The sequence below is a fragment of the Xyrauchen texanus genome, chromosome 28 (genome assembly GCF_025860055.1).
Source record: "Xyrauchen texanus isolate HMW12.3.18 chromosome 28, RBS_HiC_50CHRs, whole genome shotgun sequence".
Taxonomy (NCBI): Eukaryota; Metazoa; Chordata; class Actinopteri; order Cypriniformes; family Catostomidae; genus Xyrauchen; species Xyrauchen texanus.
Genome location: NC_068303.1, coordinates 25,093,308 through 25,117,724, shown reverse-complemented (window position 1 = coordinate 25,117,724; position 24,417 = coordinate 25,093,308). Strand labels below are relative to the sequence as shown.

The following is a 24,417-nucleotide window of genomic DNA, read 5'->3' as shown; positions in this document are numbered from 1 at the left end:
CACTGTTACATACTCGGGTATTTAAAGACTCGGCACTATCTCAAATGGATTTATAAATGCATAGAAAGTATACAATTTTCCAAATATTTTCGAGGCAATAAGAAAATAATAGAATAAATTCTGATAGATTTTGGTGTTTTATTTTTCATATTTAAAAGAGAGGATGTAACAAATCTAGAACAGGATTCACACAGCTGGCTGTCAAGCATATATTGAGCAACACATAACACAAAAACTACACTACACATATGTATTATCTCAGGCACTTTTTGAGTCAAATACACCTTTCATAATTTTAGTACACACAGATTACAATAATCATATCATACTGTTCATGTGTTACACTTGCTATAGTTTTCTTCATCAAATAGCAATGTTACATGTAAATCAAGTCAATCACTTACACATCAGCACCACCTTGAGTGAGAAATAAAATGTAAAATATTTGTTTTACACTCATATGAGATACTGATAATTCACCACTGTTGTACAGACAATAGAAGTAAACAATTGTAAAAAAAAAAAAAATAAATAAATAAAAATACTGTACTGATTTGTCTTGTAATAAACAAAAAATTGATATAATGTGATAGTAAACATATATAAATGTGCACTTGTAGGCTATAAAAAAAGATTAATGAAAGACTTAAAATTAATGAATGAATGCATGCATGAATGAATGAATGAATGAATGAATGAATGAATGAATGAATGAATGAATGAATGAATGAAAGCAATATCTGTGATCCACCTGAAGTCATCCTTCTCCTCTGTGGCACCACATTTTAGGAAATGCTGTTAGAGAGTCTTCCCTCCCCTTCTGTGCTGCTGAAATTCCCTAGCTGTGGACAGAGCCCCTATTGTTCCCAACACACTTCTGCCTAATATGGATTTCGCAAGGAAACCAATGATTTCCTGACACTTACGAAGCGTTGCCGCTTAGGGGCGAACGTGGAAAGCTGCTTGGAGTACCGGGGGATTATTCCGTGGCCACAGATCCGATCGAAAATGTAAAATAAAGGGATGCAAGTTGTAGGAGTTATAGTAAGTTTTCAAGAAACGGTTGTCTATGGCGCCGGTTTGTTTTGGAAGCGCGAGCTAGAGCGTGGGTCACCTCGACTGGGCAGCGTACGACACGAGACACGTAAAATCGAGTGTTTATATTGGCCAAACCAAGTTTAAGGTTTCAAGGATTAAGCTATTTTCCGTTTTCTGTCGACCAAGGAGTATAGTTTCTGGACTTATCAAATTACCATGCCTACTCTTAGCTCGAAAAGTAGGCAGAATGCAGTCGACATAGTTGAGGATGGAGGCGGTAACAGCGAATCTCTTGATACTACGGCCAAAAAGATGTTGAAATGTGTTGTAGTCGGCGATGGAGCTGTGGGGAAAACCTGTTTGCTGATGAGTTACGCAAATGATGCTTTTCCTGAGGAATATGTACCAACTGTATTCGATCATTATGCAGGTAAGATGGGTTTCAGATCATTGCACTTAAACAGCTTATCTTTTTATGAAGTACAGTTATGTCCACATAACCCTTGTCTACCAGCCCCCACTACATTCGGGTAGGGGACGGTCCCAAGAATAGCCGTCTGAAAAAGGAGATGTATTCGACTGCCAGACCGAGGACTGAGGCCAGACAGACTAAAGGTTAGACAGGACGGTTAACGAAAATGGTTTCATTATTGTCATAAAATACAAAGGAAAGTTTTAAAACATCTGAGAGTCGCGAGCTGTGCATCAACTCACGAGTGCCGCAACCTGTTGATCACAAGGATCTGTCAATCTGAGTAGGCACTATATCTTTGCAGAGCCACGATGGTTAATGGTTACAAATACATTGTCATGAGTTCAGTTTTTTCCTCACTCTTTCTTGCTCTCTCCCTCTTTGATTCACACGCATTGATTCACACAAAAGCATAAAGGCTGTGGTTTCTCTGCAAGGAAAGCCTCTCTACCATATCACATGAATGCTCTGAGAATAATGTCAGTGATCTTAATTACACAGAGGAGCCGAGGTCAGCTCTAACATCCTGTTAGATTGAATATGACTTTGTGAGAACACCAGGACATTTCCTTCACAAATACAAAGTTTTCCTAAACAAAGAACCTTTAAAACTACACCGGTGAAAACTTTAATTAATCTGAAGGGAATGCCTTTGAAGTGAGTTAGAAGTTGCCTAACATACAAATTCAGTGTCATTTCAAGGTCAATATCATTCAGTGAATTCAGTTCTTAATACTTTTTAAACTAAATTCTAAACTCTTAATGTATACTGGAATGTATTATGTGCTACATTAATGTAGACGCTTGCTTTTTTCTGATGCAATATATGGTTTAAATAATTTGAGAGTGGCCTCAAACTTTTTGACATTTTACATTGGTGTTATTATCAGAGAAACAAGTTCATAATTTCTTACAGAAAATATAGAGAGGTGAGAGTTGTGTGCCATAATTTCATATTTACAGGTTTTTCTTTGAAGCAAAATCTTTTTTCGGCTGTGTCTTCTGATGATTAATGATGCCGCAATGACTTGAGAGTGAATAAGCTTGACACTGTTTTCAGACAAATAAATGATTTAGTTTACTCTACCCTGAAAAGAAATAGATTGTGTAAACTAACAAAGACTATCAAACACAAACTAATTTACTCCTTAAGGCTCTTTCACTCATGAAAGCTTTTGTAAGTTGGAAGCCTTAAAGTGGGTGTTGTCAAAAGATTTTCAATGGCACTTTTCTTTCAATGAGCCATATGACAGAATATGGAATGTTTATTGGGGGTGTGCCAAAATGAAGAACATGTTCTTTCCTTTTTTTACGAGTTTTTAATAGTATCCTGTGTTGTAATTTTCCCCAGCTGGCCAGTGCAGGCTCACAAGACAGAATTAATTTAAGTAGTGAGTATAACTTCAACTCCTAAACTCTTGGGAGCTAAATGAGATGGAAAAGTTTTCAGGAAGTGCGATTCTGGGTCACGCACAACTCTTTTGGATGAATAAGCTAATGAGTTATGATGAGGAGGTCATCCAGAGGACAGTAAGTTGATGCTGTTGTCACTGTAACGGAACAGACATTTTAAAGGAGACAATCAGGCAGGAAAGGCCTGTCTGGAGCAGCTTGTTAGCTTACAGTTTTTAAGGAGATCAAATTTAGTCATGGTTTGTAAAAGTTAGAAGTACTTAAAGACTTTTTGGAGGTGCATATTCATAATTTACAGGAAATGCAAGTAGAAATATACTTAGGTACTTCTTTTGTCTAGTACAACCATCTACACCTTGTAGAGTGTACAAATACTCAAATATAAGCAGTGAGAGACTTAGGCTATGTCCACATTAATCCGGATACATTTAAAAACAGCATTTTCATTTTCTAAAACACTCACAATTTTCAAGCATTTTCCAAAAGTTGCTCATCCACACTGAAATGTATGATATCTCTTAAATACCCCCACTGTGCAAATGCTGAATGAAAAATCACCATTTCATGTACAGTATGATCTGAAACGCAACATTCCTTGTGTTCTGGCGCTGGACAGTAGTTACAAAAAAAATTGCTGTCAGAAGTGACTACAGAACCATCAAGGAGCAGCAGGTGCTGCAGTCTTTCACACCCCTTATAATGGTTGTGCTGGCACCCATATGCATTGCATACTTCGCATATAGTTTTAGCGCCTCTGGTTTTCAGATATCTCTGTTTTCCATGTCCACAATACAACGCGAAGATGGCATTTTCAAATGTATTCACTTGGAAGAGTGTTTTCAAAAAGCTCAGTTTTCGATGTCAAAAATGCATTATTAGTGTGTACAGAAGGCCAAAACGTAGAGAAAATAAATGAAAATGTATTAGTGTGGACGTGGCCATAGATAAGGGAGAGTAAGATAGAATAGAGGCAATATTCATCCAGTGCATACAATAGGATAAAGTGAAAACAGGGAGCCAATCAATTGCTTACATTCAGATTCAGCGTCACTGCTGTCTCCACATGGAGAGGGCCTTGACACAGCATCATAATATAGTAGTGAATTGTCACATAGTGGCTTAACGTCTAGGCTAAAGTGCACAGAGCTCCCATTGTAGCCCACTGAATGCTTTACTGTGTTACTATGCTAGAATTGGTCTTAAATGAAAAACTGTCATGTATCCTATTCATGGTCCAGCAGTAATGGAAGAGATTTTAATAGAAAACATTGTCAAAAATCGTTATATGGAATACTAGTGAAATTATAAAGGAATGTTTTGTAGATGCTTCTTTCTTGCTGACATTTAAAAAAATGCATCGTTAAACTGACGGTCCGTGAAATGCTTGACAAATCCAAGAATCAGGAACTTATTTTGAATAATGTAATTGAATTTATCAATATTTACATTTATGCATTTGGCAGACACTTTTATCCAAAGCGACTTACAGAGCCCTTATTACAGGGACAATCCCCCTGGAGCAACCTGGTGCCTTGCTCAAGGACACAGTGGTGGTGGCTGTGGGGATCGAACCAGCGACCTTCTGATTAACAGTTATGTGCTTTAGCCCATTACGCCACCAATATCTTAATTATAATTTGATTTTACCCAAGAAAATAATGTAATCAAGGAGAAAATATGTTTTTTAATGTTAGGGCAATATTCTATAGCATTTCAGTTTTTACATTTGTTACCTACTCTGTAGTTTAAGCAACATAATGTTGCAAGATGAGTTGGAGAATGAGGTATACTGTAATTAGAGAACTGAGGCCAAGTGTCTTCTCCAAATGAATTCTGGCTTAATTGATAACAATTTGCTCAATTGTATTGATTTTAATTTTTATCTTGTTTACTTGCTATTGCATCAAATACAACTTTTAAATGTCTTTTAAATATAGCATAAACTAGCAAACAAGTTCTTCTTTGGAAGTCCTAAAAAAATGCTGTCAAAAAGGTGATTGGATCTTGAAAATAACAGGTAGGGCTTCCATTTCCATCTTCCTTCTTGCATTTTCCATCTTGAGCCATAACACTGAAATCGATATGCATTTCCACCATCAGGCCAATTTCTCAGCAGGATTGCCCTAAAACCTGCTCTTAATATGCCAACCTGGTGCCAACGTCACACACCTTTCACTAGCAAGAAGTATCAGACTCTGAAGATTCACTTTCCCTTGAAATGAACATGGTGGAGACTGAAGCCGCCGTTTGTTTGATTATTTTGGTCTTTGCCTGGTAGAAGGCAAGTCATGACTCAGCGAAACTGCACCTTTGATATTGACCCCACCTCAATCCCCAGTTGGCCATCTTTGGACCAAGGCAGTGTTGTAGTAAAGACCACCTAAACCGAGACCAAGTCAAGACCATGACCAGAGTGTATCGAGACAGAGACAAGACCAAGACATTGAGGGGTTGAGACTAAGTCAAACCAAGACCAGACCAGTGCAAGTCCCACACTGCATTACGCACTTACGATAAAATGTGGAACATGCAAACAATAGGCACTCTTCAAATTGATCTGAAAGATCCACATAAAAAAACCCACACAAAACAAATGAAGATTCCTCTTCATTCACCCCTTTATTGCCATATATATATATATATATATATATATATATATATGTATATATATATATATATATATATATATATATATGTGTGTGTGTGTGTGTGTGTGTGTGTGTGTGTGTGTGTGAGCGTGTATTTATCACTTTGTTGGGACCAAATGTCCCCATAAGGATAATAAAATCCGAAATTTTTGACCTTGTGGGGACAGTTTGTCGGTCCCCATGAGGAACAGCTTATAAATCATACTAAATTATGTTTTTTGAAAATGTAAAAATGCAGAAAGTTTTCTGTGAGTGTTAGGTTTAGGGTATAGAATATATAGTTTGTACAGTATAAAAACCATTATGTCTATGGAAAGTCCCCATAAAACATGGAAACACAACATCTTGAGATCCCTTAGTTTGGATTTGCGCTCCATCAAGTGTTTTGAACGCAAGAACGTAACACATGTTTGTGTTGTGTGTCTGCTGAATGTTGTTTTCTTCACTGTATAAACTTGTGTGTTGCTCATACAGCTGAAACTTCCTTATTTTGGTCCAGGGGCATGCGATTAATTGCGTAAATTTTTTGTAAAATTAATTGCACTGAATTAACGCGTTAAATCAACAGCCCTAGTATAAATGTGTGCAATTTGCTAACCACATAGCTAAATCTAGAAAATAGAACAGAGAATGCGAAACACAAGAAAAGAAGCCTATTTAAAATGTACATTTTCACATAAGTGGAGGCACATTAATCGTTCTACACTCTCTGCTGCTCTCTTACCCAATTGAGGGAGCATTATCACGGCATGTAGAGTTTATTTCGGAGCTGACATTAGCTAACGTTGATGTAATGTAACTTTATATACATTAGCTACATAGCTTTATGTGGCCTGTCTCGTCATTGTTTATCACAAGCAAAAACGTATCTCAATCTCTCACAAAGATAACACTGCATTAGCTAGATCCCTCAATATAGGTTAACTAAATTAGCTAGCTTGTGCACCTAGCTAGGGAGCAAATAGCTGGCAAGCAACTGAAACTAGCACCCTAAAAAACAGTAAATACATAGATCTTACATACATCTCTTTGGGTGAGGGATGAAGATGAGTTTAGGTACAGATGCTGCATTCAAATCGGATGTAGGATATTCCACTTGATATCTCCGACTAAAGGCATTCCAATGCCAGATGCTCAGAAGTTGACGTTAAAGGAAACAAAACTGCAACGCTCCTGTTAGCTTAGTAGGTGTTTGACTCACCAAAGATGTATCCCATCAGTCCAATTAATAAACGATCTGCAACGCTAGCATTTGTGCTACAGGTGTACAATTATAAAAAAGAGAGTATCATTTTCCATGTTTTGAACAGCTGCTACTCTGCTAACGTTTGTTAAACAATCATGTAATGTAGGAACTTTGACTCATTTATTGATATTATTTAATAAAAGTAAATATTTATCACTTATTTTGTACATCTTCCTGGGTGCCGGCAGCATTGTGTGACGTCACGCACCTGCATCTTGGCGAAATCAGAGTTTAAAATCAAGTTGTAATAATGACTTCAAGTGGCATGCCATTGCATTTTTCCCAGTAGAAAGTTGGAAAATCCAACCTTTCGAGTTGAATGGAATACAGCAACTTGATGATTTTCCATGGCACACCTGACAATTTTTCACGGCACTCTAGTGGGCTCAGTGGTTGGGAAACACTGGTTTAGGTAGCCAAATTGTATTACAGAAGATTTGGCTAATATCTCTCAGACAGCCACAGTTTCTTCTCCTGTCTCCCACATTCCTTATCTTGGAGTGCGTGTGAAGGGGCAGGGAGGGGTGACAGCCATTAACAGTAACAAAAATGTCAAATTAGAATCGAGTCATGTTATTGCTTGCATTTGAAGCAGGACTTTTTACATCCAATCACAGTAATGATGTTAACAAATAAATCAGACAATGCACATGCAATTTAGTGATATCCCAGTCTTGAAATAAAATCCTGAGCCCTCTTTGTCTGAGACAGAGACACGACCGAGTAAAAATGCTGTCCATTCTGAAAAGAGACCTTCAAAAAGTGGTCTTGAGACCAAGACCGGTCTCGAATACTACAACACTGGCCCAAGGGCAATTGCGGGTAAAAGGTGCTTGGCTGTTGATCCCAAGAAAGCCCAGAGGAGGCACGATGAAGCCCTGGAAGTGTCTGTGAGAACACAACTGGCCCTGGCATGCACTAGCATGGCCTCATTAGTGGAAGCCCAGATATTGAGTGTTATGATTTCACCCATTTATTTTTACGAACGTTTCATCTCCTCACCCTAATACTGTCTCTGGAAGGACTCATTGTTGCACCGTGAACACTTGTGATGAAAAAAAAAAAGTTTTTCCTGCGGAGTGAAAAAACCTGTACACCCTGACCGCTGGAAGTGTTAAAGCCAGGCAATCGCATTGAATCGTATTGAAACGAGTGGATTTTACCAGTTCTTGCCATTTTAGTGTATGATATGGATCAGACCATTGCTTGGTCTAAGGGGGGCTAGGAGGGCCATAGATTTTGCTTGTGCCCCCCCAGTCAGAGGGTGAAATGACCAATTCGGTCAGATGAAGAGAGAATGTACTGATTCCAAGTACCAGCCCTGGATCACACAGTCTGTAAACAGTAAGTAGATGTGCCCTTTGAGGCTGAGACTAGAATTACTGTAGTGATCCGGAGTGAACTGTCACTCTAAAAACTCTTTGCACCAGAACCATTATGATTGCAATCTACTGGTGCTAGAGCTCATCCAGAGGAAATCTGGGGCTATGGTTTCCGTCCATAAATCCCACTGGATCAGAATTTCCTTGTCCAAAACAAACTCCATGACACAGTGCCTGCTAATGTGTTTGAGATTACTTATCATCTAGTGTGGCTCTCACTAGACTCCTAACAAAATCAGCAAATCTGCCTATGATAATTCCACGTGGTTTATGCATAGTATGTGGAACAGAATATTGACATACTTTTTTAAATGGCATTTTTGTCGAAAATTTTTTTATTGTCGACGTTGACGATTGAACGTTGACTAATCATTTCAGCCCTACTTGCGAGCACAATGTGAATATCCATACAATCTGCTGTACCGTTTACCTCTTTTGAGCTAGCATGCTGAATGCAGATATAGTGACTAATGAAGCCTACGTAAATGCCACAAAAAGAGCTAAGAAGAAAGTTTAGGTCTGGAGGGGCATGGAGGCTTCTGACACTCCAAATCACATTTCACAACAGTGAACTGTAAAACAACATTTAGTTCTCTCCAGGCCACAGAATTGGGGCTGGGGTTTGTAGAGAGCTTGAGCCTCATGGGGAGAGGCAGATGACCAGATGGAACAGCTGAAGGCCAAACTTACAGCCACCAATCTCACCAAACCTACCCTGTCCTCACCCACTCATCTACTATCTTAAGGATTTTTCTCTCTTGCTCTCTCTCTCTAAGAGTTCTCCTCACTTACAGGCAAAGAGATCTTAACAAAAACAAAAAATAACAAATGAGATGTCTTCAATATATAATTGTTTTAGACAGCAATGAGAGTAATTGGAGACTTTTGCTGATGTATCTTGCTTTCTGATTGTTCTACTGAGAAAAGCACCCCAATAATCTCCCATGCGTCTCCTCTAGAGTTTCAGTAGAAATTTTAACAATGTCTCTAATTGTTCTCACATTTGCCAGTATACCAAAGTCTGTAATCAAGTTAGAGATTTCAGTGCGAACACAAACATTTACCACCAAATTCTTCCAAGACCAAATGATCTCAAATATCCTATCCACATTTTATTTACAGCTCTATACACTTAAGGGGATTTACACAATGCATGTGTCAGGCAGGCGATAGATGACATCCAAAAATTCAAAACCAATATTTTCTAACACCGCTGCCGCCATTCGGCATCCATCAGCGACAGCCAGCTACAACTTTGGAACTTGCTAAAAAAAAATTCCATTCCACTCACATAGTTGTCCATTAAATTTGACCCAAAAATCACTTTTAGATAGACACAAACCTATTGAAGTGGCTGTTTGGGTAACATTCCCAGTCAACTAAATAGGTAGTTACTAGGTAACTGCTACATAGCTGTCTAGAAAACAGAGACTTGTAAAATATTACCAGATTTACTATTGTGATAATTTGTTGATTGACGTTCAAAAAATGTATCATCAAAATATTTTCTCTTTTTGAGAGAATGTATAGTTAATCTAGGGATGCTCCAATCAGGATTTTTACAGCCGTTACCGATCACCGATCTTCTTGTCACCTTGTCGGCTGATACTGATCATTTCACTTTTTATCAAGATATCTGTAATAACTGGCTATATGGAAGCTTTCTGCACACTGTCACCATTAATTTAATTTTCCTCTTCCCAGTAATATCACTTTGCCTAGTTTTTGCTGACAAAAATAGTTTAAAAGTCTTAATAAAAAAAGCTTTTTTTAATAAGACTTTCAAAAAGTAGACGCTAAACAAATATTCTCTATATTATAATTGATAACCCTATAAAAAATGTAAGCTTGGTGTCAAACTGAAGACAAACTGATTACCCATAGGTGCACTTAAACTTAATGTGAAATTTTTGGTTATTGATTCATTGTCATTATTTCATATAATTATTATTTTTGCTCATTTTATTTCTATTTTATTTTTATATTTACACATTTGGCAGATGCTTTTATCCAAAGCGACTTACAGAGCCCTTATTACAGGGTCAATCCCCCTGGAGTTAAGTGCCTTGCTCAAGGACACAATGGTGTCCTTCTGATTACCAGATTACCAGTTATGTGCTTTAGACCACTACACCACCATTGTGATTGTAATAATAGTTCATTTTGTCACTTGTTGCTGCTTGAAATTTAATGAGGGGAACAGACGCTCTCTCATGAGGGCACGAGATGAAAAGAAAGTGGTGAAAGAGCACATGTTTCTGGACTCTACATGTGCTACTAGTGGTAATGCCATTAAATCGGGAGATATTTAATAAAGATATCTGAATCTTGTAACTCGCGTTATTTCTTAGATGACTATGCCCGGTGGAGAAGATGCCGCCATAAACTAAAATAAGGACATTTTCACAGCTTGCGTTGTTTTCCCTTTGATTGTCGCATATGAAAAGCCACATTAACAGTACAGTACTGAAACTTATACATATTCGCCATACATCTCTCACTGCATCATTCTTAATTGAATCAATTCTGTTGTCTTACAACACTATGCCTGTATTCCTCACACGCTTTGATACCACAACAGTGCTGCTGAAGTCTTAAAGGACCCGCTCGTCTTTTGCGACATGAGCGATTGGCCAAATTACGGATCACGGATCGAGTCATTGGGCAAGAATATCGTCTGATACCGATCGGTGGCCAATTGATCGGAGCATCACTAGTTAAAACTCACCCGTCTTGAATCTCACAGTAGTTGGCTAACATTGAGCTTGTGTGTACAGGGTTGTGTGATAACTATCCCCAAAGTATACTTCGGTTTTGATGCGAACGCTTAGTGTATGCGTACATTCAAAAGCTCAGCCTTTCAAAGTATACTCCATTTGACTGTGCGCGCACACACAGGCAGTTGGTACATGTGCGCTATGACTGCTATGATATACTGGACTATTTCTCATCAGGAGTTTAGACCCATTAAGATATCTTTATATTCCTTCAGACTCAAGTTATACAAATGCAGCTGTCTCCTGACCTCCTCTCACACGCGCACTTTATGTGCACATCCACTGTTGTTGTTTCCACCTTCGTCTCCTGATGATTAGCGGTGATTACATCTTCTTCTTGCACTTCTTTGTGAAAGCAATGGATCAATTGTGAGTGCTACCACATTGTGGACCCACTAATAAGTGTAACTAATTATAGGCGCATATGCATACTGCGTGTGCAGAGTATGCACAGTTCGAAAAATCATCTTGCATGCATGCTGTGCTTGAGTACTCTGTTAATGTCGAAATGCGCTTGGGTTCTAACTAAACCAAAGTACACACTGGCCTTTATTCAACCTGTGAGCTGACCCCCCTTAATATACATACATGATGCATTCTCTGTACTAGTAAGGGAGGAAGAGTATGTGTGCTTGTGTTTGCACTCAGAGTACAGACTCCTTATTTAGTCAGGCCTCAGGAGGGAGAAGAGAATTGCACTTGTAAAAGGACCTGTCAGGAGCAGCTGATATGCAGCGACAGAGTCACTGCAACAGTTTCTGGTTCGTCCTCATACTCTACAGGGAAACAACTTCAAAGCACATCTAATCAAAATACTGCTCGGCCATCCTCCCACATCTGCAACGCCTTGCCCTTTTATTTGAAAAACATGACCCTGGAGGTGCTCGCCTACACCCCTTCAGCTCCTCCATGAGGCTAAGCTAGGAGCATTAGTGCTTGTGCTGCTTTGAATTTGTCTCTTGTCCCCAGTGTTGAGCACATGATTGCTAAAATTAGCATTGAGATTAGCGTTTGGGCAAAGCGGTATAAGATATACAGTAGGCTAACTGAATTTTTCATTAATTTTCAAAAAGGCCACATAGCATCAAAGGACAACACTTTGGGGAACAATCTCAAAATTACTTCTGGGGAACTCTTCTTCAAATGAAATCTGAAGTGATCCTCCATCAAATGTTCTACTGTTTTTGCAACACTCTTTGATATCCGACTGTTATCTGCTCCAGGTTGTTGGAGTGAAATGTGACGTCCAGCTGTTATCCTGGTCTCAGCAGTGGCCCTTTATTGGATGTTGTTTGATGACAAAAGAAGTACCGGCTTCTCTGGCTTTTTTCCTCTTAGTTGTGTCAATACAGCTGCTCACAAAAGGAAATATGTTATGCACACACATATAACGCATTCAGCTTTCCCTCCCTCTCTTCCCAAACTGCTCACCGCTTGCTTTTAACAGCTGTCCTGTTCCAAATCAACCTCTTTTCCCATCCACAACCAAACAGCAGGTCCAGAGTTCTGGAAGAACATTAGAGAGATGCGATACAAGAGGGGCATAAACACTGAGCTGGACACGTATACATTTTACAGTCATATTGTACACTACATGGCCCAAAGTACAGTATGTGGAAACCCCCTTCTAACTATAGTGTTTGTATATACCCTTTAAAGGGCTAGTTCACCCAAAAATGAAAATTCTCTCATCAGTTACACATACTCATGCCGAGATGTGGATGATTTTCTTCTGCAGAACACATATGAAGATTTTTAGAAAAATATCTCAGCTCTGATGATCCTTAGAATGCAAATGAATGGTTGCCAGAATATTGAAGGTTTCAAAAGTATAGAAAGTCAGCATAAAAGTAATCCATAAAACTCCAGCGGTTTAATCCATATATTCAGAAGCTAAATGATAGGTGTGCGTGAGAAACGGATCAATATGTAATCATTGTTTACTATAAATCTCCACTTTCTCATTCTTCATGCATATTGGGCATGGAGGAGAATTTATAGTAAAAAAAGGACTGAAATATTTATCTATTTCTCACCCACAATTATCATATCGCTTCTACATAAATTGAACCACTGGAGTCATATAGATTACTTTTATGCTACATTTATGTGCTTTTTGGCCTTCAAAGTTCTGGCCACCAGGCACTTGCATTGTATGAACCTACAGGGATTTTCTTCTAAATGATTTACTCACCATTTATAGTGTCCCAAACCGGTATGACTTTCTTCTTCTGCAGAACTCAAAAGGACATGTTGGGCAGTATGTTAGCCTCAATCACAATTCAGCTTCATTGCATAATTTTTCTATATAACGTAAGTGAATGTTCCACATTCAAGTTCCAACATATAGTGAAGAGCCTTCCCGGAAGAGTGGAAGCTGTAAGAGAGGAGCAACTTCCTATTAATGCCAATGGTTTTGTTAAAAAATTATTGTAATATGTAATTAATTATTGGCTATATAGTGTTTATGTGCATTATTAGTCTTATTTGCTTGTATAATGAATTTAACAAATTGCCTTGTCATTCTTTTTCTTTTTTTTTTTCTTAAGTAAATGTAACTGTATCTGGGAGACAGCACTTGCTGGGATTGTACGATACTGCTGGACAGGTGAGTTTTTGCTTCTGAGGTCTATATAGTATCATTAGCCTAATCCTATAATAGTAGTTCATACATCTTCCACACAACACACACACAAGTATAAAACTCATTCACACAAAAACAAGATTTCTGTTCTAGACTGCCTATAGCAGACTACACACCGATGCATTTAAAACATCTATTCATACTTGTTTTTTTTTTTGTGTGTGTGTGTACTTAACAGACATGTTTGTATCACTTTTTAGATACTAAACTGATTCTAAATGCCTGTTTTGATTATTATATGAAGTCGTATCTCAAAAAATACTTAAATTAATTATCATACATTACACTTCTTGCCCAAGACTAAAATTAAATGCCCTATGTAACGCTGGTTGCAAGAGCATAGGTTGGACAGATTTAAATGCAGTTTCATTTAACAAGTAAAAAATACAATAATTCAAAGTCATTAACTGAGAACTTACTAACATTACATCCAAATAAAGGCAAAACAATTATGTTTCTCAATGGGTTTACTTTACAACCTTCACCTAAAACAACATTGTTTAGTCTTGTTTATTTAATAATTATAGAAATGGCACAAGTTTTACATCGCTCACTCTATAAAGGCCTCACAGGCTTTTTACTATATTACACAGTGGTAATGCTTCAAATCACTCAATACTCTGAATGTAATCTTCTTCTGAATCACAAGACAGTAGCGGAGTTTACCTTGAATACCTTGAATAATGTTTTAAATTAAGCTTCAAGCAGTGACTTGAAATTATAACAAACCATAATGCCGTGTTATTTTTGTCACCTTCATTGCCCAATAATGACTTTGGCTTATTGCAGTGATTCTTTAAAGAGACACTAGCCAGCAGAGATGCATCTGTGAATCAAAGATAAAATCACATCCACATTTCCTCTTCTTATGAGAGTGAATCCCCATACTACCCATTGTGGGACCGAGACAATTTTAAATGTAGAATTTACAGCATATTGCAACAGATTATAATGTCAAAGCTATAAACTGGAACCTGTTGGCATGAGATGACTTGTCTCTTCCACTTTCACACTCTCTATCCAGTGTGTATGTGTGACACACCCAAATTAGCTTTCACATCTGTGTGTGCATGATTGACAATCATATGTTCTCTGATTAAAAATAGCACACCATCCCCATCCAGGTCCATACAGCAAAACCAGTCTCAGTTTTTTTTTATCCTTCTCAGATATGAGGATCCACACAAAGTCAGCATAGCTCAATCTGCCATCTTTATGAATCTTCCTGTTCCTGGTTACAGCTCCTGAGAATATTCTCTCAATCATTCTGGTGGATTTTCTTTTATTATTATTTTTATTTATTTTTTTGGCAGGAAAGATTGCCCTTGTCAGAAATTCTCTTTTTTATTATTATTATTATGAGGAAATATTCTCTCATAAGGAATTGGACATGTCTGTTGTTGACATATTGCACAAAGTGCATAAAAACATTGCATACATTTGAATAAATAAGGAGGGAATAAATTCTGTGCATATTTTATAAGGGATGTCTTAGATAAACAAATAAACATATTGTATTGTATTGAGGTTGCCCAAGTTTTACCGATGTATAACTGGGTTAATTGACAGGATATGTTTAACCAACAGACTTTGTTTCAAGGACTTTCTTAAGCATAAAGTAATAACAGAACAAGCTAAAGTGTGAGCATTACTGTGTACACGTAATATAATAACATAAACCGTTCTTAAAACTGTCTATAGCGTGTAAAGTGTAGTCTAAATGAAAGTTATGTTAATCAATACATCTGCTACAGTAAGCAGTCTAATGCAGAGCAGCATGTATGTGATGTCTGGCTCTTCTCTTCTATTGATCGCTGAGAATGAGATCAATGGCACTCAAGATGAAAAGTCTTTTACAAGGTCCTGCACTGGTGCAGAGTTGTCATTTAAAACGGAGACATTAAAGGCCTAATGTATACTATATTTTTTAGTTTTTTTTATTTTCACAACAAGCTGCAGAATAGCAGGATACATGATCCTCTTTGCTTACTATGCTCTTTAACTTAACCAAAAACTTTTTTTTTACATGCATTGGCTTAGTTGAAGCCATCACTCTGTTTAATGGAATAGTTCAACCAAAAATGACAATTCTGGCATAATTTACACTCATGTTATTCCAAGCCTGTATGACATTCTTTCCCCTGTGGATCACCAACAGAGATCTTCCATACATTGTCAGTGGATAGGGGACCAGGGGCTGTCAATCTCCAAAAACGAGAAGGAAATAAAATTACTCTATTAGAAGTGTATCTAAAGTGTAAAGTCTTCTGAATCCATATTATTAGGAACATAGTGAAATTGAAGTAGTTATTCACTGAAAATCTTGATTTGATAGCCATTGCCAACATTAATTTACACTGTATGAAAAAAGAGCAGCTTGGACATTCTTTTAAAAATACTTCTTTTGTGTTCCATGTGTTTGGTGACGACATGAAAGTGAGTAAATAAAAACTTAAATCTTATATGAATTATTCCTTTATCCTTTAAATTAATTCACTTCCCTCTTTATTTGATATTTTGTTATTCTAAATGATCTTTTGTATCTTATGTAAATTGTATGAGGGGTGAACTGAATGGAGGAGAACGGTAGATCAGTCCTTAATTCACTTATGAATTCTGTTTTGGTCTTGTGTTAAAGGAGGATTATAACCAGCTGCGGCCCCTCTCCTACCCCAACACAGACGTCTTTCTCATCTGCTTCTCCGTTGTGAACTCAGCTTCCTATCATAATGTGCATGAAGAATGGGTTCAGGAGCTCAAGTCCTGCATGCCTCACGTACCCTACATCCTTATCGGAACACAGGTGGAAGCCTTCATTCCCAAATATGGAAGTTTGTTGCTCAGACAGTTACCTCTGGCTGATCAACTAATGAGATCAGTCATCAGATCAAATCAGTATATTTTTTTCTTAAAGGGATATTTCACCCCAAAATCCTGTATGACTTCCTTCCATGGAACACAAAAGGAGATGATAATGTTAGCCTCAGTCACCATTCACTTTCATTGCATCTTTTCTTCTATACATTGAAAGTGAATGGAGACTGAGACTTTAATTTTGCTTAACATCTCCTTTTGTGTTCCACAGAAGAAGAAAACAAATGTATGTGGGTTCGGAACAACATAAGGGTGAGTAAATGATGACAGGATTTGTATTGTTGGGTGAACTATCCTTTAAAGAACTTGAAAAATAGCCAATTACGGAATGAAATACTGGTATTATTATCTGGAACTTTTTAAAACTAAAATACCCAGTAACAGTCGTCAGTTTATTTATTGGACTTCTCTTTCATTCAGATTGACTTGCGGGATGACCCAAAGACACTGGCACGTCTGCTCCAGATGAAGGAGAAGCCATTGACCTATGAGCAAGGACTCAAGCTTGCCAGAGAGGTGATGAATTTTAATTTCAAGTTTAGTGATTCATCTCAGTTGTTTGTTGGGGATTTGTAATATATAATATATTGAGAATATGTATAAATAATATATAAATCTTGTAATATTTGTATTGTATATAAAACTGAGCATACTGCATTTAAAGCTGATGTATAGTAGATGTGCTTTGGGTAACCTTAAAGGGTTCACCCAAAAATGAACATTTTGTCATCATTCACTCACCCTCATGTATTTCCATAGGACAAAAGGATTTGTTTCGCAGAGTGATTTTATTTTTAGGTGAAATATTCCTTTTAAGATTAAAGTGTTTTTGTTCATATTAGGGCTGTCGGTCAAGGAAAAAGATTAATCAATCAAATTAATAACAAATAATTGCATATATTAACATTTGCTGAGAAACGACCCCAAATAAAGTTAATTCAAAGAAATTACATTATTATGAATATAATTGAATATCTTTAGAAGTCCATATATTGTTTGTTTTATTTCCATATCATTGAACATAAACCTATCACTGGCCTCGAAATCACAGTGATCCATTTTGTTATTGAGTTTTCATTATATACATGCATGCAGTGCTGGGTAATAATGGATAACATGTAATCTGGATTATGTAATCAGATTACGAAAATCAAACACTTGTAATTTTAATACAGTTACTTTTTGTAGATTGCATATTAACAAGCGACGGCAGTAAATTGTTAATAATTTATTGATAATTTTCATATCAATATCATCATATTCTTAACCCGAAATGCAGTAGACTCACAGATCATCATTTTGAGCATGTGCTCCTTTTACATTACAACAATAAGATATGCACCTCAGCTTTATGATGGACCATCAGTAAGGGTTAAAAGTGTTTCAGTGATTTTAGATGAAAGCTTTGACCTAGGTAATGTTGTTGCTGTTGAATTCATGGTCATTCATTTTCAATCATTTTATGATCGTTTATTGATGATTTTATGGTCATTAATGTCCATAATGCTGCTATTGTTTTATGCACTGAAAAATTAACTTCATATCTCAGTGTTTTGAATTATAAACGTTGGCCATGCACTGTCATTGCTTTTAGATTTAATGTTTGTTTCATGCATGTAATGTTTAATTCACTTTTTAAAAAGGTCAAAAGGAGCTCTTTTTGTGAGGCTCTTTTTGTTAGTAATAAAGAATGGAAAAATGTTCTTCCTCTTTGTACTTTTATGTTAAAATGATGATCCTACTCAAATGCATGACAAAATAAAATAGAATTAGATTGAAAGTAATCCAAAAGTAACTGGATTAGATTACCCCAAAAATGAAATCTGAGATTACGTTACTGATTGCATTTTTTTTGTAATGTAATTTGTAATCAGTACCTGATTACAATTCACAAGTAATCTGCCCAGTACTGCATACGTGGCAATCATATTGATTATTTTATATTTCCAATTGATTTGCTGTTTATTTTTGTATTTTTGACAGTGAGGCACTTACAATGGAAGCGAATGGCGCCAATTTGTAACCGTTAAAATACTCACTGTTTTAAAAGTGTAGCCACAAGCTGTAAACAATATGCATGTTAACATAATTTTAGTGGGATAAAATTGCTTACTAACCTTTTCTATATGAGTTAAAGCCAATTTTACAACTTTGTTGCTAAAGACGATGCAATGTCAACAAATGTTAATACGACTGTAAAATGGCGATTTAAACATCTTCACAGCTCAAATAATACATGCATTTCATCCTAAGAAGAATTAATGCAAGTGCTTTTAAAAAATTATAAGCTTATAAGTCTTTAAACCCTCTTCCTGTAACACAGAGTTTTTCTATTATTTTTTTTTTTAAGAAATGGAGGGATGATTCAAATATTGTTTTTGATAATCAACATTATGAAACAAATGGTGTTGATTAAGCTCATCTTGTGTTGAACCTGGATTATTCCTTTAACACATTCAATTAAAAGCTCTTGTTAATATATTTTATATTATTGTCCACAGATTGGAGCCCAGTGCTATCTGGAGTGTTCGGCTTTGACTCAAAAGGGACTAAAGACGGTGTTTGATGAGGCCATTCTGACTATCTTCAGCCCTAAGAAACAAAAAAGGGGCTGTGCAGCCTGCAGAAGCTGTTGTGCTATTGTGTGAGGGTTAGACATCTCCAACTGTGAACACCCACCCTACTCCAAAGATTTGTCTACACCACAGGGCAGCATAACCGACCCCTAAACCGCCTCCAGTCTGCTGCACATCCTTCCTTTCTCCTTCCCACCTTCATCTGCAGAGCTTGTTGTCCCTCAGGACAATGAGTGGTCTTGCCCTCAGTATATGTGTCTCTTAGAGTGATACACAGACAATTGTTGGAAAAAGTCCAAAAGAAGTGCCTTATTTTGTGAGCAGTATGCACACCCTTACAAGATTCCCAAGCCAAAGAAATCTCAGACTGCACTGCAGTTACTTGAACTGACGTGGAGCGACACCTCCAATTAAACAAACATCTCAGATTCAGCTCTAGGCCATTGGATCTTTTTTAAATGACTATATTAAATGATTTCTCAAGGCTTATGAAAAGAAAAATGAAAATCCATTCCTGTGTACAAGCTGGATTCCTCATTCAATATTGTGCCCTTTCTGCAGTCGATGCTTCAGCAGTTCAAGCTAGTTAATAAAGGAAATTCTCTGGAGGCTGGCCAACTCATCAATAGAGAGAGAGAGAGAGAGAGAGAGAGAGAGAGAGAGAGAGAGAGAGAGAGAGAGAGAGAGAGAGAGAGAGAGAGAGAGAGAGAGAGAGAGAGAGAGAGAGAGAGAGAGAGAGAGAGCTGTAACAGAGACCAGACAGAACCAGAGAAAGAGCAAAGTGTATTTTTACAGTTCATTAGTCTTGTGGGTCATTAAAATTTAGCAACGTCAATTACATTACAATACAATAAACTCTATGCTACATTAAAGTGAAAGAGGGCTCATTCTTCCTCTCTGTGGAGAAGGCTGACATCCAGTTGAAGCTTCTTTTTTAGGATCAGGTGATGTTTCTTTAGCACACACATCTGTGAATCAAACTGCTTAAAACGTGCATGTTACGACTGGTAGTTGTTATTGATTAGGCTATAGATAATTGTAAATGTCTATGATTTACCATTGCATTCATGTCCATAATGGACAACTGCTAAAAAACACCTAAATAGTACATTTTTACACCCTCATCTACTTTCATTAATTTCTGGCTTTTTTTATTCAGGTTCCAGGGCGTTTGTAGATCAGTGGTTAGATGGACCGAACAGGCGTTTGCATTTTTTTTTTTTCACTTTTCTTTGTGCAAATGGCAAAATGGCTCGTTTACCTATTGAAATCAGATGCCAAAATTACATTGAATTACAGTCCTTACCAGGAATATACTTTAACGTCTGTTGATGTTTGTGCTATGTATGATTGGCTGTTGTCATTGCACAATTAATGAGGTACATCTGTGCAGGTTTTGGGGACTGTTTGGAGGTGTTATTAATTAACATTTAAAAGTTATTGGGGGTTATAGTTATGTTTCAATTTCCGTTTAATGTTAATTATGTCATTTTATGTTATGACGTGAGTTTATTTTTAGTTACCATGAGTGAGATTAGTGTTCTTTGAGTTAGGTGTGATAATGTTTAATGTAATTAAAGGCAACATAAAGCTTTTTGGAGCTTTGAATCAATTGATTTGGTAAACGATTTAGTAAATGATTCTGTGTTTTAAAGCACACATACCACCACATACTGGCAACATCTGCTAGTGAAATCACATGATTTGACCAGTGTGATGTATGCTTAGAAGCATTGGATTGAAACAAATTGTTTGTTATGGTTTCAAAGGTGTATGAAGCATGTTACTTAAGTGCCCATCACTTGCTAGCATTTGCTGAATCTTGACCTATTGATTAATTGAGGGAGACATCAGTTTGATAATTATTTTGATAATTATCAAGAATAGGAAAGCAGTGACTCATCAGCTAGTAGTCACTCCTTTTCAGTCAATTCTCATGCTATAGTACTATTAATGCATGCGCCAGAAGTGTGCATATTTTTATTTCAGCTGAAGTTCAGTTGAGCTGTAGGCTAAAAGTGGGAGGGCCCTTTTAATCACATCATTTTTCATAGTTAATTGTTTCCCAAAGTCTACGTGGCAGTTTGACTAATTGAAAGAACTAGTCCCCACATAGGTTGCATATACATTGCTCTGGGCATTAAATCTCTTAAACTCTCATCCTCCACAATATTGTGGCTGTGGCTATCCACTTTGTTATAGCAGTCATGTAAAAAAAATAGTTAAGACTTTATGTGCTTGTGTGGTAATTGTGCCTTACAGAGGCAGCAAAGTACTTGATTTCTGACACATCTGGACTTGTTTTGTACAACAAATAGCAAAAAGAGGTCCTTTCCCCATCATTTGATCACTGACACTTTTTAAATGAATCACATTCATTAACACTTTCATTTGCTCTAATTTGTACATGTCTGAATATTTAACAATAAATGGAAAATATATTCATTCTATATTTCAACAACTTTAAATCAATAGTTTTATATTTTTCCATCATTTTTAATTTGATTGTCTTTCGCAATGCATTGTGGGATTGTAGTTCTATCCCATCGCTTTGTCTTTTTTATCCATTTTGAAATACTTTTTTCCTTCAAATCAAAATGTGAAAGGCAAAGGATTTTATGAAATTCCTATTGAAAAAAATAAATGGGAAAAATACTTCTATCAGAAAAGGCTCGATTATTGGGATTAATGTGAATGTAGAAATACGTATATCATTTGGCATAAGCCCTATCCTACGGTTCAGCGCTCGGATACTTCCTTGAACCGTCAGATCCTGCCAGATGTGACCTACCCCTGCCCAGGATGATGGAGGGGGATAGAAACAACGGAAGATACAATGGCAGACAGCTGAGCGGCTTATAAAGCGGAGGCTGTATTGTGATTGGATGGGATAGATAGAATAAATCCAGAGACCTTCCTGCTAGAACTTATGCTTACATTTCCAGAAACCAAGACGGCTGAAAAAAAGCATGGGAAAAGTTGTTGCTCTCTATAGTGCTGACCTAATAACTACATTAAGAAAACAAAGTCTGTTAGTTACGTGAAAGGATTAAGGGAAAATGCATCTTGTGGCATTGGATTGCCCCATTAATTATTTGCATTTCCTTGTTTTCAAAACTACAAGGCTCTAATGTGTACTAAGTGCCTTTTTTTGCAAGCTCCATCAGACCATTATATTTGAAGGACGTAGGTGTAGAACAATGACATAATTTAATGGTGCTGTCATTATTCTATTTTTCATGAGAATGAAAATTTGATGATGCTGTGTTTTCAAATGCATCTGCCTACACACATCTGTAAAAATAAAAGCTCTCATTTTCCATTTTTCATAATGAGCCAACCCTGCTGAACAAAAAAGCACCCAAATCACTCACTGTTTCAGCTGACGTACTCATGTGTTTACCAAGGACCAGGCCTATACACTGTCTAACTGTTCTGTTTTGCCTCTGGCCAAAGACACCCCCTTGTTCTGCCCTTTAAAGAACAGCTCAAACATAAATGGCTTTGTCCTCAGACTTGTTTTTTCCCCCAAGGCCTATTGTAGTGATCATAGACTGCACCACTGATCATGGACTCTTAGCAGTTTCTTAAAGTCTATGTATTTGTCCTAAATATGTGTGCATTTCAAAAATGTTCCCTACTGCATTTAGTTACAGTGTATAAAATGGTATGGAAAATATTGTTGTTTTGGACTTTGTAGATTGACTGAAAAATGTATATCAGATTGTGCTGTGAACTTCCACATGTAAATATCTGTGGACCTTAAAGATCATAATCATCTGCCTAAGCAATGAAGTCAAAACGTTGCAGTCCAGGACTCCAAATAATCACTTTAACCAAGTGCTGTCCAGTAGATACTCTGCTATAGTTCTCAGATGACCTTGTTAATGGACACTAGAACTGGTACTGGTTTCTTGTGACTGCTCTTCCCATCAGTTGGGTCTTTAGTTTGACCTCGGGGACTTCTTTTTGGAGCCCACAAGGTGCTAGCGACTCGACTCAGAATGAGGATTCCAGCCTGCTCCACAGAGAGGAAGAATGAGCCTACTTTCACTTTAATGTAGCATAGAGTTTGTTTCATCACACAGATGAAGTGCACTTACGACACTGTGCCTTGCATTGTGCTATGCAATTGTTTATATAATGTAATCATAAAAAAAAAGACCAGTTTTCAGTCACTGGTCACAAGAGCTATAACTAGAACTCAATCTTGAATTCAGTGGTTAACTTGCATTTAATTCTTTAATAAACTTTTTCTTTAAATTAAATGTATTGATTTATATACGACAGAAACACAACAGCTTTCTTTGCCAAAACTAAAAATGTTTTGTAAATGTACATGGAGTGATTAAAGCTTATGATCAAACCTCATTTGCATACTGTCTTTGAAATAATTATTAATGAGAGGTTTGGCAACTCTAAGAATACTCAATGAGCAAAGTACACAGGAATCCTTTTTGATGGATTTCAATCTTCATCTAGTTTGTGGAATAATCTTTTCCATCATAACATTTATTTTGACCATCAAAACGAGTTGGGGAACAAAATGGTTGGTTGTCGAATCTAAACCCGTCAAAGACCCCATGAAATAGCTTATAGAGTGGATTTATTTTTTGTTCACTTTAAACATTCCCTACTGAAAAATTGTCCATAACATAAAAGGGCTCACCTTCTTTTTAAACAGGCAATACACTTTACTTACATCACAGGTATGAACCATGATTTGTTTATTGGCTAGCTGGATTGCTTGTTTCAGAAGGACATTCTCATTCTAGAGAAATTTTGATTGGACAAAAATCTGGGTAGTGAAACAAGAGTCAAATATATGTATTTTTCCCAAGAGGAGAAAGACTAAACATGTAATATGCATATATGTTTTAGGAGCAAAATAGTTGGCTTCAAAGCTAATAGGCGTCCACTAAATTCCACAAAATGTATTTTCTATTTCATGGGGTCTTTAAGTGTTTATTGTAGAGGATATAAGAGGATAAGCCAGATGAGGCATGATCTATCCTCCACAGACACAACTTGACCAACGTATGCAAATAAAAGTTCGATACATTGTTTTTTCAGCATCCATCACTTATGCAGAAAAAGACTAACCTTATTCACAAAACCTGATAACAGAATTTCTCCTTGTGCTTTGTGTTCAGATGGTTTTATATTTAAGTTTGACTCCTTCACTGTAAACACCAAAACGGAATAGTTATCCCAAATTGTAAAAGGAAAAAAGTCTACTATTTTTAATCAAGTTAGCTATACTCTCTAAACCCTAAAGCTGTCATTAATACAAGTTTAAGTGCTTGTAATTAAACAGAACTCAAATATATATGGTCTTAAATATTGG

The 24,417-nt window shown here is 36.8% G+C and overlaps 1 protein-coding gene across 1 annotated transcript; it reads left to right on the top strand.

Moving 5' to 3' along the window:
* Positions 1 to 898: 898 nt before the first annotated feature.
* Positions 899 to 23,441, top strand: LOC127621832 (rho-related GTP-binding protein RhoJ-like). The gene is made up of 5 exons (XM_052095578.1): positions 899 to 1,468; positions 13,526 to 13,584; positions 16,259 to 16,423; positions 16,915 to 17,010; positions 18,996 to 23,441. Exons 1-5 carry the CDS (start codon positions 1,255 to 1,257, stop codon positions 19,140 to 19,142), a joined length of 681 nt encoding a protein of 226 aa, XP_051951538.1. The 5' UTR covers positions 899 to 1,254; the 3' UTR covers positions 19,143 to 23,441.
* Positions 23,442 to 24,417: the final 976 nt, after the last annotated feature.